Below are 16,422 nucleotides of genomic sequence, written 5' to 3' on the forward strand. Positions count from 1 at the left end.
CCTGCAAAAGACAGCATCGTTCTATGCAATGAACCCACTTACTAAGTTACAGTTTTTCTCGATTGCTAACACACTAAAATTCAACATAAAGCACAATTATTTTAACTGACACTCAAAGAGCAAAACATCGGCTCAAATCTCCAAAACTCTAAACACGTTTTCAGCTTTTCACACAATTTGCAAATCAACATGGCACTTTTTGCAAACCACTGCACACGTTTCTCCCCATAAGACAAACAGGCATCTGACATAAAGTCACATGTTAGCTGGTTTAAAACACTGATATTCAAAATGCCTCACACATGGACCAATGATCAAGAAACACGTTCCACCTGACCAAACACCTGGTAGCATAATTGTTGGCTCATCAATCAGGATGTTAGCACTATAAAAAGACCCAACTGTGAGTACTTTCTTACAGCAACAATGGAAGCCAACATGGAAGCAAGAACAAGAGGAAGAGGTGGGGTGGGAGTGAGAGGAGGAGGAAGAGGTGGGGTGGGAGTGAGAGGAGGAGGAAGAGGTGGGGTGGGAGTGAGAGGAGGAAGAATTTGAGGTAGAGGTAGAGCTGGAGGTAGAGGACGTGGACAAAGAAGAATACTCTAAGGAAATGAAATGTTATCAACCATGGTTTGACGATGAAAGAGGCTGGACGGAGGGTTCAACCTAATCTAAGCCGATGTACTGTCGCCTCTGTAATCCGGACACTTAGACTTGATAACAGGTTAGTTACCAGTTTTTAGCTGAGCTCTGCATAATTCATGATATATCAGTGCTTATATCTGTTGTGTGAAACGTATTTACTTCATTACTGTAATTGAATTGTTGACATGTTGCATACTATAACTGTACAAACATCCTGCACATTGTACTCTGGTAAACTTGCAACACAGACACTGACCAACCACTATATCTTTGTTGTTTATCTGAAGGACTGAGAAAAAAAGAGGTGCAGGTGGAAGGCTAAGGATTTCCAATGAGGCACAGGAAGCAGCAGTTACAAACTGGGTTTTGGCAAACAATGCCATCACACTTAGAGAGATCTGAAGCATAGTAACTATATGCTGAGATGCATGTTGCACAATGTTATTTTTGAATAAAATGTGATTTTTTTTCAACAGCTCATTTGTATTTCTTCACTTACTGTATTTCTGTATACTCAAGCAATCTTTCTCTGCAGAGACCTCTATGTACAGAGCATAGCCCATAACAGATGAAAGTGCTTTAGATTATGCTCAGCAGTGTGTAGTTGGGTGGTCAAACAATATAGTATTATGAATGAAGTGTGTTATATTTGGTTCAAAAGTTTGCATTTGGTAAGTGTTTATGTAGTTTTGAGTGCAGTTCTTCATTTAGCAGGAGAAATTAGGTGTTTTGCACTTTGGGTGTGGGGTTTTGTGAATTGTGTTTAGCGTTCTGAGAAACTGAGCAATTAAAAAAAAAATGTGTGTTAGCAATCGAGAAAAACTGTAATTAAAATAAAAAGTAGTTGCAAAAAAGCAATGGAAAAATTGACAGAGAAGTTCATGTGTAAACATTGAGATGCAATACAATGCAGCTTATGGTGAAAGGTGCAATACAGATAAACTTGTCTCAACCCATGTGTCGAAATTAACCTAACGAACCTTTGGCAGTCGACTTTTTGCTGTATAGACCCTAAGGTAAAGTTCATCAGCCCATTATATCATGGAGACAAACAACCTTCTCTGTCTGCACACAGGCCGGGGTCAGCCTGGTCAGCCTGGTCAGCCTGTCTGTCTCTCATTCTGAAAAACCAGTGCTCAACCATGGCTGCTCATGCTGCACCTATCAGTGCTATGGGATAAACAGCCAGTGCTCAATCTCCGACATGAGCTGCAGAGTATCTGGAGTCTCAGTCACAGCCAGCTGCATTGATCTGGACTCCGCTCTCTCTGGATGAGTGATCACGTCAGAGCTAGCTCACAGGGGCAGGTATAGACATATACTTATGACACCCCACTGAAGTCATGTTAATATCAGTCCATAAAGCTCAAGACTCCTGTGTTTTCCTGCCTTACTGCCTTTGTCCGGCCCTGTTGTCAGGGCCGAGGTATGCATGGCACGACGGAGCTGCGCCTAAAACCTCCTGCAGCTAATGAATGGGAGGATGGACAGAGGCAAGGGGAGGAGAGGAGAGGAAACACACTCATCATCGCATTTAAGGAGAGCAGGACAGAGGGGTTGAAGAAGAGAGGAGATTGAGGGGGAGAGAGGGCGGAGGTGGGGGGGGCAGTAATGGGGTCTTTGTTCTGGTTGGTGTGACTCACAAAGCCTCGGCCGGGGCAGCGCAGCTTAGTTACCGTTACCAAACACAGAATAAGGAGGGAGGAGTGGTGTGTGTGTGGGTGTGTGTGTGTGTGTGGGTGTGTGTGTGTGTGTCAGAATGAGGGGTTGTTTTTGCAACCTAATCAAACCGTACATGTCTTCTGGTTGATCCAATCAGGACATTTCAACACAGCTTCTGCTCCTCTGCCTTCACTTATACTAGCTTTGTTTTTGCTCCCGGTTGGATTCTTCACTTTCAGTCGATCACAGGCAAACAGCATTACACCAAAGTTGTACAATTACCATGTCAGACTTGGTTATGCGGGAGTTACATATAGAGTCATTTGAGGGTGAAACCGATATAGGTGACATCACTCTTGCCGGCATCTCATCTTTGATGATACAGGATTTCTTTGCCAGAAGTCATCTAAAGAGCAGATACTATTTTAAAAAGTGCTCTTTTTGTACCAAAGCATCTGTTACTTAAAGGACATGAATCAATGTGTGTGTCACATGGCTGTTCTTGTCTAAGGTGAGTTTGTTGCCCAACTTCAGTTTAACGAACTGACCTGATAGCTATTAGGCAAAAATACAAATTTGAAGTTATAAGCATCATACAAGATGTCCTTTTCGTATCATATCATACAAATAAAGATGAGAATGATTTGATCCGCGTTTTTTAGAACCGCAAGTGTCAATGTGCTAATGACACTAATGTTGGTCACTGGATTCATCGAGACTGAAATATTGGATTAACTAGCAAGTGAATTGATATGAAATTTGGTACAGACATCCGTGTTCCCCACAGGATAAAATCTAAACTGGTTTGTAAGATTCCTTGTTTTGGCAAAATACCTGTTACTGCCATGATATGTTTGAAATTGTGAATCACATGAACAGAATATGGATTAACCTTGAAGCAAAGCAGCATCATATTGCTTAACCCGGAGATGTGTTCTAAAACAAAACCAGTGTAATAATAATAAAATCATATTATAGTTTTTCTCGATTGCTAACACACTAAAACGCTACATAAAGCACAATTATTTTAACTGACACTCAAAGAGCAAAACATCGGCTCAAATCTCCAAAACTTTAAACACGTTTTCAGCTTTTCACACAATTTGCAAATTAACATGGCACTTTTTGCAAACCACTGCACACGTTTCTCCCCGTAAGACAAACAGGCATCTGACATAAAGTCACGTGTTAGCACATACATAACACTGATATTCAAAATGCCTCACACATGGACCAATGATTAAGAAACACGTTCCACCTGACCAAACACCTGAGAGCATAATTGTTGGCTCATCAATCAGGATGTTAGCACTATAAAAAGACCACAGGTGAGTACTTTCTTACAGCAACAATGGAAGCCAACATGGAAGCAAGAGCAAGAGGTAGAGGAAGAGGAAGAGCTGGGCTGAGAGTGAGAGGAGGAGGAAGAGGTGGGATGGGAGTGAGAGGAGGAAGAATGAGAGGTAGAGGTAGAGCTGGAGGGAGAGGACGTGAACAAAGAAGAATACTCTAATGAAATGAAATGTTATCAACCATGGTTTGATGATGAGAGAGGCTGAACAGAGGATTCAGCCTAATCTAAGCCGATTTACTGTCGCCTCTGTAATCCGGACACTTAGACTTGATAACAGGTTAGTTACCAGTTTTTAGCTGAGGTCTGCATAATTCATGATATATCAGTGCTGATGTCTGTTGTGTGAAACGTATTTACTTCATTACTGTAACTAAATTGTTAGCATGTTGTATACTATAACTGTACAAACATCCTGCACAATGTACTCTGGTAAACTTACTTTTATGCAACACGCACACTGAACATCCACTATATCTTTGTTGTTTATCTGAAGGACTGAGAAACAAAGAGGTGCAGGTGGAAGGCTAAGGATTTCCAATGAGGCACAGGAAGCATCAGTTACAAACTGGGTTTTAGCAAACAATGCATCACACTTAGAGAGATCCGAAGCATAGTAACTATGTGCTGAGATGCATGATGCACAATGTTATTTTTGAATAAAATATGATTTTTTTCAACAACTCATTTGTATTTCTTCCCTTACTGTATTTCTGTATACTCAAGCAATCTTTCTCTGCAGAAACCTCTACATACAGAGTATAGCCCATAAAAGATGGAAGTGCTTTAGATTATGCTCAGCAGTGTGTAGTTGGGTGGTCAAACCATCTAGTATTATGAATTAAGTGTGTTATATTTGGTGCTAAAGTTTGCATTTGGTAAGTGTTTATGTAGTTTTGAGGGCAGTTATTCATTTAGCAGGAGAAATTAGGTGTTTTGCACTTTGGGTGTGTGGTTTTGTGAATTGTGTTTAGTGTTCTGAGAAACTGAGCAAATAAAAAAAAATGTGTGTTAGCAATCGAGAAAAACTGTAACCAGAAAACTAAAACGTCGGAGAATGCAGACCTACATGTACACAAAGGATGTCTTTATGGAAAAAGCAATGGAAAATCTGTGCCGAGATTTGGAACCACTCCAATCTTTTATGGGTTCTTTGTTTGCTCATGCTACACCATTTCACCAAGCTTAATAACATCAGGCCAGTATAGAGTTTTTGTTTTGCATCTGACAACCAAGCAAACAAACAAACCAAATTGAAAAACACAACCCAATTGGCGAGGTATTGATTAAATTGCAGCCTTTTTACGGTTTATAAAATGTTTTCATGCAACATACACAATGAGGAAGTGGTAACATTTTGAACAAACGTGGATTTAAATTGCAACGTCACTCTTTGGCAAAAGCAGAATAATTATAGTTTATTTTCTTATTTTAGGATATCCTTTATCTCCTCAAGATAATATACTACATACAATGAATATTGTTTTTTAACCTCTACCACCAATGACATTTACCCCATAATAAATAGTGTGATGGGTCATTGCTGCCAAAATTATGTATTTTTCCAAATGAACAGGAAACTCTTTAAAAAGATTAGAAAACGATTATGAAGCAATATCATATTCAAGCTGACGAAACAAAGGAAAGTTCTGGAATATGAAACATCATTAAGGAAACGTGTTTTTATCACAATGTGTGTCATACGTCTTCAAACACAGCCCTTCAACACCAACAATCCTGAGGTGAAAGACATCTGGTGGTGTGTAACATCTGTGTGCATGTTAAATTGTGTGTTTGTGTGTGTGTGTGTGTGTGTGTGTGTGTGTGTGTGTGTGTGTGTCTGGCAGCTTGTGCAGGATGTCCTGTCCTCCCTGCTGCTATTGTACACACCCACACACACGCACACACACACACACACACACACACACACACACACACACACACACACACACACACACACACACACACACACACACACACACACACACACACACACACACACACACACACACACACACACACACACACACATACAACCACAGTCCCATGCCAGCCTGGCCACAATGGGAAACTGGCCAACACCGCCCTGACACCTGGCTAAAAATAACTCTTTTGGGAGCCTCAGACATAAAGATTGTATTGTAACAATGGTGTGTCAGGACTTTGATCGGCCAAAATATCATTGTGCTGTTGTTCTGAGGCGACACTCACCAAGGTTAACAATACCTGTTTTTAGACCGAAAGCAAGGGCAATTTTTGCATGATTTTGGCAAAAAACAAGTATGTTATCTATATTCAATAAATGTCCAATTTAACAAATCAAGTATTGCATTTATAGGGGGTTTGTAATCTTTACAGCATACACTACTCTCTTTACTTTTCCAACCATGCTTTAGATGGGAAAACCCCCCCAGAAAAGCCTTTAACAGGGAGACAAACAGCAGAAACCTCGGGAAGTGCACATGTCAAGGGATACTTCCCTGAGGACACATAGACTCGCATTTGGATGTGTGTACAAATAATCAACACAATACAATTACAAGTGAGACTGTCAACAAACATTTAATCTAATTTTAAAAGACTTCAATGTGTCAAATGTGTTTAGAACACTTCAAGGTTGAACAAGTACCAGATCCCTATAATATACTGCATTCATTTATCTAAATTCAACGTTTCATTTTTGTCAGTGTTTCAGAAAAAAGGATAATAATGTAAAACACCCACGTTTAGTGTAAGTACCTGAAGTAGATTTACCGTGAATGACACAGCAGAAATGCCTGTTATCACGACTGTATGGTTATCACATTAACTTTGATGTGATGCTGAGGTTTGTATTATAAAATAAAAGTTTGATGATTTGAGCTCCAGTTGATGTTGATATTCCTTTGTCCCCCCTCCCTCCCTCTCTCCCCCTATGTCCTTCCCTCCTTGTCCGTAATCCCCTATTCCCCCCCCGCCCCCCCCCCCCCCACTGCCCAGCCGAGGTGCTATTGTCTCGTTTCCTGTGGCCGTGCGAGCTGCTCCACTCTGAGATGCTGCCCTCATTTCAGGCGGACGGACGGAGAGACGTCGTGAGGATTAATTGAACAACTCAAGAGTTTTGCTACGTTAACTAGCTTAACATTGGTTTCGTGACTCCTTGGTGTTAGTTTGGGACAGCTGGAAACTAAAACATTGAGCAGCACCACAACATTTGAGAGGGAAAAGTATGGAGTTTATCTTTTGACAGCTGAGGTGAGCTGTCACCATCCACTCCGCTGCCAGTAAGTCCGCACAAATACTGTCTGTGTAGAGTTGAAAAATATGTTTTGTCTTTAGTTGAACACTAAAACAATAGCTGTTGTGTAGATAAAATAAATAGCAACACAATTGAATTACAACAGTTGCAGGCTGCAAAGAGCTCAGATTTACTGTGTGTGACAGGTCTTTGAACTTTACACAAACTAGCTTCAATACATGCTAATGCATCTCACAAATTATGGTCTCTGCACAGCCCTTTCAAGAGCTTTCATCAACTGTTTTCCGAATAATTTAACGTTGTAAATTGTAATTTAGATTTTATGTGTGTCATACGGTTTAACTCCAGTGTTTTCAGATGCACAGAACAACACGTTTCAGGATAGGCTCTGAATTACAGCAGTGGTGGAAAGTTATATCCTTGAAAATTGCTACTAAAGTAAAAGTAGGATACATAAGTATTAGCATCAACATTATAGTTAAAGTAAAAGCATTTAGCATGCAGAATGAATTATGAGTGATGCGTCAATGTCTAGGTGTTTAATGTTTAATCCGTAGATTATTTTCTCTTGTAATAGTTTGGTCTACATAAAGCAAGACAACTTTTTAAATGTGCATCCCAGTTTCTCCAAGTCCAAGTTGATGTATTTAAATGTTTTGTTGGTCCAAAGCCCTAAGATATTCACTTTAATATGATATAAAACACAGAAAAAGAGGACATCTCTATATTTTAAAGACTGATAACAGCATTTTTTTCCTTCAATTAATGTCAAAACAGTTGGCGATATATTTTCTGTCCATTGACTAATCTCTTATCTGACTCAAGCACCAACATGTAGTGAACTAGAAGTTTACAGTTACATAAAATGTTCTGAAGTGCTGTACTTCATTTATGTAGCCTAACTAAATGTACATCGTTTTATTCAGTCACTAAATTGCAGTTGGCCTCAATTTTTTTCCATTTCTTTCAGAAATGTAGTTAATAACCAGCAGTTTTAGCTCCAATAAGATTCAAATATTTAGCTACCTTAAAAAGTAGAACTTGGAGGACGTCATATTCATGTAATAATGATATTGGTGGAGTGTGATGTAACTTGAAACACAATTCTGACAAGACCTTTCTGATTGAACACACACTCTGAACACTAACTCCATACTGGCTGAATGCAGTTAAGATGTTCTGCTTGTCCTCCACCCTCCTCTCTCTGCCCTCCTCTTCCTCCTAGCATGTGAGAGAAAGGAACAGCTGGATGCGAGCTGAGCCTGAACTCGATCCGTTAGGACCAGCGGGTCCCGGAGGCCTGTTTCTGTCACTGCCATGGCCGACCCTTTAACTGTGCAGCTGTCCATGACCTGTATATGAAATCTATACACACACTCAGGTCTGAATTCCCTCAGCAGGGCTCTTAGAAATCCAAAACATGCTTCAAATGTGTCTCTGCTTCTCGTCTGTAATAGAAATGGCTCTTGTTTCCTTTCACTTCCACTGTATAGCAGCCAGAGTCAGAGTTGTATGGACTTGGCTCCCTGCAGGAACAACATCAGCTGAATATGAAGCCCTCACTGTCAGAGGTCCTGGGACCGAGCCACGTTACACAGAACCCTACAGTTAGTGTGTTTGTGTGTGTGTGGACTGGCACATGTAAGTGTTTGCCTGCTTGTGTGTGCACGTGGGGTAGACTCGTGCACATGTAAGTGTGTGTTTGGTGCAAAAGGGTACAGTGAGGGTATTGTGAGGATTCTTTCTGGGAGGCGTGTGAAAACGCAGTAAAGATGTCACACTGCAGCTGGCACAGGACAGCGCTGATGGACTGCTTACACTCACACTGTTGCCTTTGTGTGTGTGTGTGTGTGTGTGTGTGTGTGTGTGTGTGTGTGTGTGTGTGTGTGTGTGTGTGTGTGTGTGTGTGTGTGTGTGTGTGTGTGTGTGTCTGCGTGTGTGTGTATCATGAAAAGGCAGATAAAGTGAATCTTTCCAGACACACTCAGGGTTTTTTACACAGGATCCCAAAAGGCTGACCACCTCCACTGCTGCTTAAGTTGTGTTGCGTAACACAAGATAAGGCCAGCTTGTTAAATCGGGTGCTGTAGGGATTTGGAATGGCAGTCCCATAAAGTTAGAGGAATTGGGGGAGAGATTCTTAAAGAAAGATAAAATAATGGTCAAAATCAATGCATCAGAGGCAGAGGTGTCCTCAGTTTTTTTTACTTTAACGAAGGTCCAAAAATGCTGGATTTCCTCAACGGTCTTTAATAAAACCTTCTCCCTGCCTGGTTCACAGACAGTCTTCAAACTGTTCATCTTCACTTTTTAAACAAGGCTAATTAAATGGAAATAGGAAAACCTTGATAAAAACTTGAGATTTTTTCCCAGTTTGGAGTGAAATAGAAGTGGTGGAGTTTCCTTTCCACAGTTTTTTTAAGAACTCCCCCGTCTGCAATCGGCTATCCTCATCTACTTTCGAGGCGATCCGCATCTCATCTCAGAAAAGACTACTCTCTCAGCGATAAAACTGTGATAAACTGGGGGGGTGCTAGTCGAACCTCACAGCGGCGACACTGTGGCGCGCTTACGGCCCCTACACACGGCGGCGTGCGTTGCCGCTTGGCGTGTCTTGAGCTTGGGGCAGGGCCGTGGGAAGTAGGGGTGCTGAGGGTGCTGCAGCACCCCCTGGTGGAGGACAGGGCATCTGCACTTCCACAAGATTAAATGCAAATATAATACAAAAAAAAAAGAATTTTCATCCTTGATGTAACAACATTCATAATTAAGTAAAGATAACACCCTTTTCACCCCGGTTACATTTTCCATTTGCCCTGTACGATGGGCGCTGTAAGTGATGAAAGTGGGGAATGTTGGCTTATCAGGCGCCCAGCTCATAGCCAAAGTGAGAGAGAGAGATAGATAGATAGGTAGATAGATAGAGAGAGGGGGTGCACCGGTACCGGCGGGGATTGTTGTTAGCTTCTGCTGCGCTAACGGATATAAGAAGCTGTTTCTACAATAATGTTGAGGGAGTGTTCTGTCCTGTCAGACTGAGAGGCTCAGTGAGGTAAAGGACTCTGAGTGTTTAGATAGTTCACTTTAGTCTAAGTTATCTCAGTGGATCTCAAACGTTTTGATCACAATTTATGTAAGCAAATATTTCAAAGGGACACTTTTGTAATTATTAGGATAAATAAAAACAGGTTTGAAATCATTCCAATGTATACTATAGGACAGTAAACCAAAACAATTTTTTAAAACTGAAGAGATTTAAAAATATGCATAAATAAATAAATGTTAACTGATAAAGTAAGATATGAATGAACCACAAAAATAAAACAAGTTAGCCTACATTTATTTGTTATTGGCTATGGTAGGTTATTGGTTATGTTCACATACAAACCGATCTTTTCCACATGGGTGTTTAGAGTTGTATCCCCTAGATCAGTCTCTAGTAATTGGGCGCTCAAAGTGCACCAGATTGAAGTATTTTACTTTAAAATGTTAAAAAAAATCTTCCCGGGGGGACACCCCCGGACCCCCATAGAGGATGTGAAGTCCACCCCCCAATTAAAACATGTTCATGCAATACTAAATACATTTGAAGACTTTTTATATAAGCTGTCCACCATATCAATACGTTTCTCTTTTTGTAGTGTATTGGTCTTTTGTAGAGGTTTTTCATTGCCAGCTAAAATCTTGCCTAGGGCAGCAAATTGGTCAGAACCAGCCCTGGTGTCATCCCCACAGCACCCCCCATTTGAAACATGTTCCCACGGCTATTGCTTGGGGAGTTTATGCGAGCAACGCGACCAACAACCAATCACATGAATCTCTCCTGTCAATTGCATAAAAGGATTTACACTTTATATGATGAAGATTTATGACATTAATGTCTATGGTGCTATTTGCAACATTCCATGCTGGCTAAATACTGTCTATGCCTGCTAGCTGTCCATTCAAACGAAGTACACTGGATATAAACTCCCCAAACAGGCGAAAACCTACCAGTTTCACCTACTGTCTCTGCCACCTCCCTCCATGCCTGGCTCCTCCGGTTTGTATCCCGGTAGGTGAACAGGGACTGATCATAAAAAGCACCGGGTGATTCCCTACCGCTATGATTATTTTCTCCTCTATTTTTTGGCATATGAGGAAATGAACTGCGGTCTGGCTCTCCCAGCATACACGCAGTTTGATTGGCTAGCGCTTGTACTGGCAGATTTGCATAAACGGGATTTGATTGGCTGACGCCTCCATCGAGGCGGCAAAAGTAGAACATTGCTCTACTTTTGCAGCGAGCACCGCGAGAGAAGCTACGCTTTGCTCCCACAATGCAGTTCGGCGAATCGTGACGTCACCCCATTCAAAGTGAATGGGCAGTCAGAAGCGTTGAAGCGGAAAAGCACGCCGTCGTGCGTAGGGGCCGTTACGGAGCGTCCACACAGCAGCGTGCGTTGACGCTTGGCGGTGGGCGTGTCTCAAGGTTGGGGAGTCAACGCGACCAACGCGACCAACAACCAATCACATGAATCTCCCGCCCCCGACATACAAAGCAAAATGCTAGCATTCCATGCTAGCTATATATACTGTCTATGCCTGCTAGCTGTCCATTCAATGTTTAAACGAGGTACACTGGATATAAACTCCCCAAACAGGCGAAAACCTACCAGTTTCACCCACTATCTCTACCACCTCCCTCCATGCCTGGCTCCTCCGGTTTGTATCCCGGTAGATGAACAGAGACTGATCATACAGCACCGGGTGATTCACTACTCGCAGCATACACGCGGTTTGATTGGCTAGCAGTCAGTGGCGTTTTCTCCTGGAGGCCAAGGGAAGCCAGGCTTCCCCTGTTTTTTCGGATTGTAGTTATAATTTTTATAAATAAATGAAAACACTTCGTTTAGTTTTGGAAATTCTTTGTTGTGTGTTGCTACCGGCCCGTCTCTCCCCCATTCTCATTGATTATTTTACAAAGAGTGAAACAGCGCCCCTCTAGATGTTACGGTGAAACAGTAGATTGCACTCTCTGTTGCGAGAGGAGGCCAGCCGAAATTTGCTTCCCTTGGTGAAAAAAAATGGGGGGATTGACCAATCAGATGAGGCTCACGTCATGCCCCTGCCAACCTGTGATTGGTCAGGGCCATTCCAAGGGAAGCCAGAGGCGGCTGGCTTCCCTTGCCTCACAATCCAATCAAATCAACTTAGTGGTGCAGTGACGCGTCCCAAAAAGCGGAAGTAAGCTACGCTCGGTTTCCCTCGACAAAATAGCAATGGGATTTCTCCATAGGATTTTGGAAAATAGCTTGAAAAAAGGTCAGTGGAAAACGAACCTGTTAGGTAAATGCACGTTTTGTTCAGTCGGATAATATCCACATGTCTACCCTACTTTTATAATTTTTGAATCATAAATCTAATCGATAGATAGCGTCACTGCACCACTCTCACTGCCGTTAGAAAGTAGCAAGCAACTGAAGCAAGTGCAATTATGGAGGGTGGAGATTTGGAGTATTTAATCAAAAATAATTGTACTAAACTTCCGCTGCAGCAGCAGCAACAACAAATACAATCTGATGACAGGCCTATGCCCAAACTGGAGCTGTGTACAGCGAGGAACAAAGGAGCGAACCGGATGTAAAACGTTAAAGGTCTCCTGATTTAGTTTGTGAATGAATGCTTATTAGAGTTACGGCTGGAGAGTGCGTGCGGACCTGTCGGTTAGATAACAGGCGTGTGTAAGTCCTGCATCTGTATGATACAAATGTGTGTAAAATGATACCGTGCGCTGTAATCACTCATCTGGTTACGTTATTACATTGACCACCACACCCCCCCAAAAGAAAGGACGTATTATTGGCTTCCCCTAATTTCAACCTCCAACAAGGCGTTTAGGACAGAGAGTGAATACACATACTTTACAGAGATGCTTTATGAGAAACCAATGTGAGTTTGGAAGATTGGGAAATATAAATCTATTCTAGTAGACCTCAACAATGGAATTATGATCAGTAGAAATGGCCATGACATGGGACCTTTAATGCAAAATGTTACTTTTATACTATATAACATAATACTATTATAACAATTTCACAAAGTTTGTCCAATACTGTATCAATTGTTTTGCACATGCATTTGTGTTTAAGAAGTTTTGTTATTTTTTGAATCATGAAGAATTGCTCATTATAAAACCTGCAATATACATTTGTACACTTCCGAGACACATTACGTTTATTGGGGTTGTAGAATATAAAACAGCACATTGGGATTTAGATAACTAATTCTCAACAATCTAGTTCCTGCTCTGACATCACACACACCCACACAAATATTTAGCTACGAGTAAATGACTAGGAAATGTCCTTCACAATGTCAAATCATTTTCATTGTTCATATTTGACAACACAACTATTGTGTATGAGGACAACACTGCTTGGAGATGGTGGGAGCAGCTCTGCAAAGCTTTTGTACCAGCATACTGGCTTATTTACTTCATCCAGTTGGAGCCTAGCCGTTATAGCGGTTTGGAGTGAATTTTATAACTGGGCTCTTTAACACCGGCTCATGAATGAATGCTGCTGATTTTACCTCCTCACTTACAGTACACTTTCTGTATCTGTAAGCGGTTACCTCTCACAGTTGTGATGACAGCCTGAGTGCTGCATGCCACACTGCCCTGTGAACGACAGCCCTGATGACGGATAACACTTTATTTATACTGACGGATAACACATGCACTGCAAAGGCACACTGACAAACATGCAAATAAACTGAATGCTACAGGCATACCAACACTTGAAATGGACTAAAAAGAACCTTTTTATAATATCAAGCATTTATATGTTTGTATACTTTTTTTGTCCATTTATCCTAAAACTCTGGCTAAAACTCTTGCTCGAACATAATTGTACATTCACGATCCAATCATTTAAAATTCACACTGTTCAACACGGTATATATCTGACACATCTAAATACACTATGTATTTTCCTTAGTGGCTAAAGGCTTACACATCCATCATATGCTTCGTCTTATGGACTTGTTTACTTCTCGTGTCTGAAACTTTTATAGTGAGGAAGTGACCGTCTGTTTTCCTCTTCTCTCTACAGGACTGAGTGGCCCTGCAGTCCTGCATCCTGACTGTCTCTGCCTCTGTTTGTGTGTCTGAATGTCCACCATGACTTGGAGGAGACTTGTCTGGTGGAGCCCCTGCTGACACCCCGTCCCCACATATCCACCTCAACCGGCCCCTTTCCTGACACCTTTGTTGTACCACTTTTCTCTGGAGCCCCCCTCTCTGTCTAAGCTGTCACCATGGCTAGCCTGGTGCTCAATGAGACCGGAATGGAGGACTGCGGCATTGACGACTCCTTCAAGTACAACTTGTACTCAGTGGTCTACAGTGTGGTCTTTGTCTTGGGCCTGATCACCAACTGTGCCGCCCTCTTTGTGTTCTGCTTCCGGATGAAGATGAGTAACGAGACCACCATGTTTATGACTAATTTAGCATTATCCGACTTGGTGTTTGTCTTCACGTTGCCATTCAAGGTCTTCTACAATGTTAACCGCCATTGGCCCTTTGGAGACGGACTGTGTAAGGTATCAGGAACGGCCTTCATCACTAATATCTACGGCAGCATGCTCTTCCTCACCTGCATCAGCGTGGACCGCTTCCTGGCAATCGTCTACCCTTTCCGCTCGCGCTCCATCCGCACGCGCAGGAACGCAGCGCTGGTGTGTGCCGGCGTGTGGCTCACCATCGTCGGAGGAGGAATATCGGTGACCTTCTTCTCCACCATTAACAGCAACAACAAAGCCACCACCTGCTTCGAGGGCTTCTCCAAGAGCACCTGGAAGACCTACCTGTCCAAAATCACCATCTTCATCGAGGTGAGTCCCCAACAGTCAGACATAATACCATAAACACGAGAGATGCACCGATTGCAATATCCTCTGCCGATTCTGATTCCTGATTTTTTTAAGTTTGACCGGCTGATTTTCTTTCTTTCCAGTTAATTGAGACAGCATGCACACATTTTTTTTAAACCTTTCCTTTATTCAAACATTCTGATTCAATTCATGATAAAATATGGACTATATAAATATATTTATTCTCCAGCAGACCCTTAACAAAAATATGTTTACATTTTCATCTACCCTAGCATTGCAACGGTAAAAATGTGGTTACCCACCAACAGCTGCTTGTGTGTGGCTGTTAAGTAACTGTCTGTATGTGTCTGACAAAAAAAACGCAAATATGATTTTGGTCAAAACTGACAACTTAAAAGTTTCAATTGTCCGCTGAAGGATTTATGCATGTATGAATAGACACTATTTATACACTTTCTCTATTAAGCTAACCAGAGACAAAGCTTTAATGTTTTTCTATTTTTAAGTTAAGTTTCTTCTTTGATTCCCAGGTTGTGGGCTTCCTTCTTCCCCTCCTGGCCAACTTGGTATGTTCCTCGCTTGTTCTGCGGACACTTCGGCGTCCGATGACTGTTGGCCGCGGCTGTAACAGCAAGAAACGTGTCCTGCGAATGATTTTGGTCCATCTGGGCATCTTCATCATCTGCTTCGTCCCTTATAACTCCATCCTCTTCCTGTACGCCCTGGTGCGGACCCAGGCCCTGGCTAACTGCGCTGTGGAGCGCTTCGCCCGAACTCTTTACCCCATCACTCTGTGCCTGGCCTGCCTCAACTGCTGCCTGGACCCCGTGGTCTACTACTTCACCTCGGAGAGCTTCCAGAAAAGCCTGACCATGGGAGGCAAAGGGTCCGGCTCCCGGCCCCAGAGCATCCCTCGCAGCGACACCGAGACGCTGGACGCCGCACACACTCTCCCCAGAGACACACACACGGCGGCCAGCAACGGGAAGGATTCGAAGATGTCTGAGAGTCAGTTCTGACTCAGCATGGCAGACGGAAGTTAAAAAATGGATGGTGTGGGTTTGACGGGAGCCCTGCATTTTGAAAACAAAGCGATCAGCTGTTTGGTCCTGGAAGTGACACATAACTCAGCAGATTAGTTAAATCCTGAGGTAAATCCTGAGGTATGGCCTGGGATTTATGGATTAATCCAGCACTGGAGAGCAGAGGAATGTATCTGTGTGTGTTTATTATGAGAGAACACTACGGGGATCAGAGTCCCAGCCACACCGGGACTATTGTGCAGAGACACGCAGGGCCTCTGAGAGAGACTGCAACACATCATCACTCAGGCTTAACACACAAACACTCACAAATGCACTGGATTGTGGAGAGAATGGAGATTGCCATTAGCATTGTTGAAACATGCTGTTTAGTACTTTTGTAACACACTGAGCCCTTAAGTTGTATTGTTATAAAGTTGAAGCTTTCGCAGCACAATATATCATTTTAGACATTAATGTTGTGGCACTCTTTAGTGTGGTGAGACCCACTGTTATTGTAACACAGCAGCGCGCTGAACTACTGAGTTAAATGTGTCTCATGTTGAAGTTCGAGGCCATTAAATGTCTGTTTTGAATAACTTTCATGGCTGTATTTATTATTTCTGTCC

The 16,422-nt window shown here is 42.3% G+C and overlaps 1 protein-coding gene and 1 long non-coding RNA gene across 7 annotated transcripts; both read left to right on the forward strand.

The window, feature by feature from the left end:
- Positions 1–570: 570 nt before the first annotated feature.
- Positions 571–1,120, forward strand: LOC307034224. The gene is made up of 2 exons (XR_013806834.1): positions 571–724; positions 933–1,120. It is a non-coding gene; the product is annotated as an uncharacterized lncRNA (long non-coding RNA).
- Positions 1,121–6,672: 5,552 nt separating this feature from the next.
- lpar4 (lysophosphatidic acid receptor 4) lies at positions 6,673–16,398 on the forward strand. Of its 6 annotated transcripts, XM_079667796.1 has the most exons (5): positions 6,673–6,921; positions 8,122–8,277; positions 8,390–8,503; positions 13,991–14,771; positions 15,302–16,398. In XM_079667796.1, the coding sequence occupies exons 4-5, from the start codon at positions 14,196–14,198 to the stop codon at positions 15,788–15,790; spliced, it is 1,065 nt and encodes a 354-aa protein (XP_079523922.1). In that variant the 5' UTR covers positions 6,673–6,921; positions 8,122–8,277; positions 8,390–8,503; positions 13,991–14,195; the 3' UTR covers positions 15,791–16,398. The 6 variants fall into 6 exon arrangements, with proteins under 6 accessions (XP_079523922.1, XP_079523921.1, XP_079523920.1 ...); XM_079667795.1 differs by lacking the exon at positions 8,390–8,503; XM_079667794.1 differs by lacking the exons at positions 8,122–8,277; positions 8,390–8,503.
- Positions 16,399–16,422: the final 24 nt, after the last annotated feature.

Source organism: Notothenia rossii (genome assembly GCF_949606895.1).
Source record: "Notothenia rossii genome assembly, chromosome: 3".
In the NCBI taxonomy this organism is placed as follows: Eukaryota; Metazoa; Chordata; class Actinopteri; order Perciformes; family Nototheniidae; genus Notothenia; species Notothenia rossii.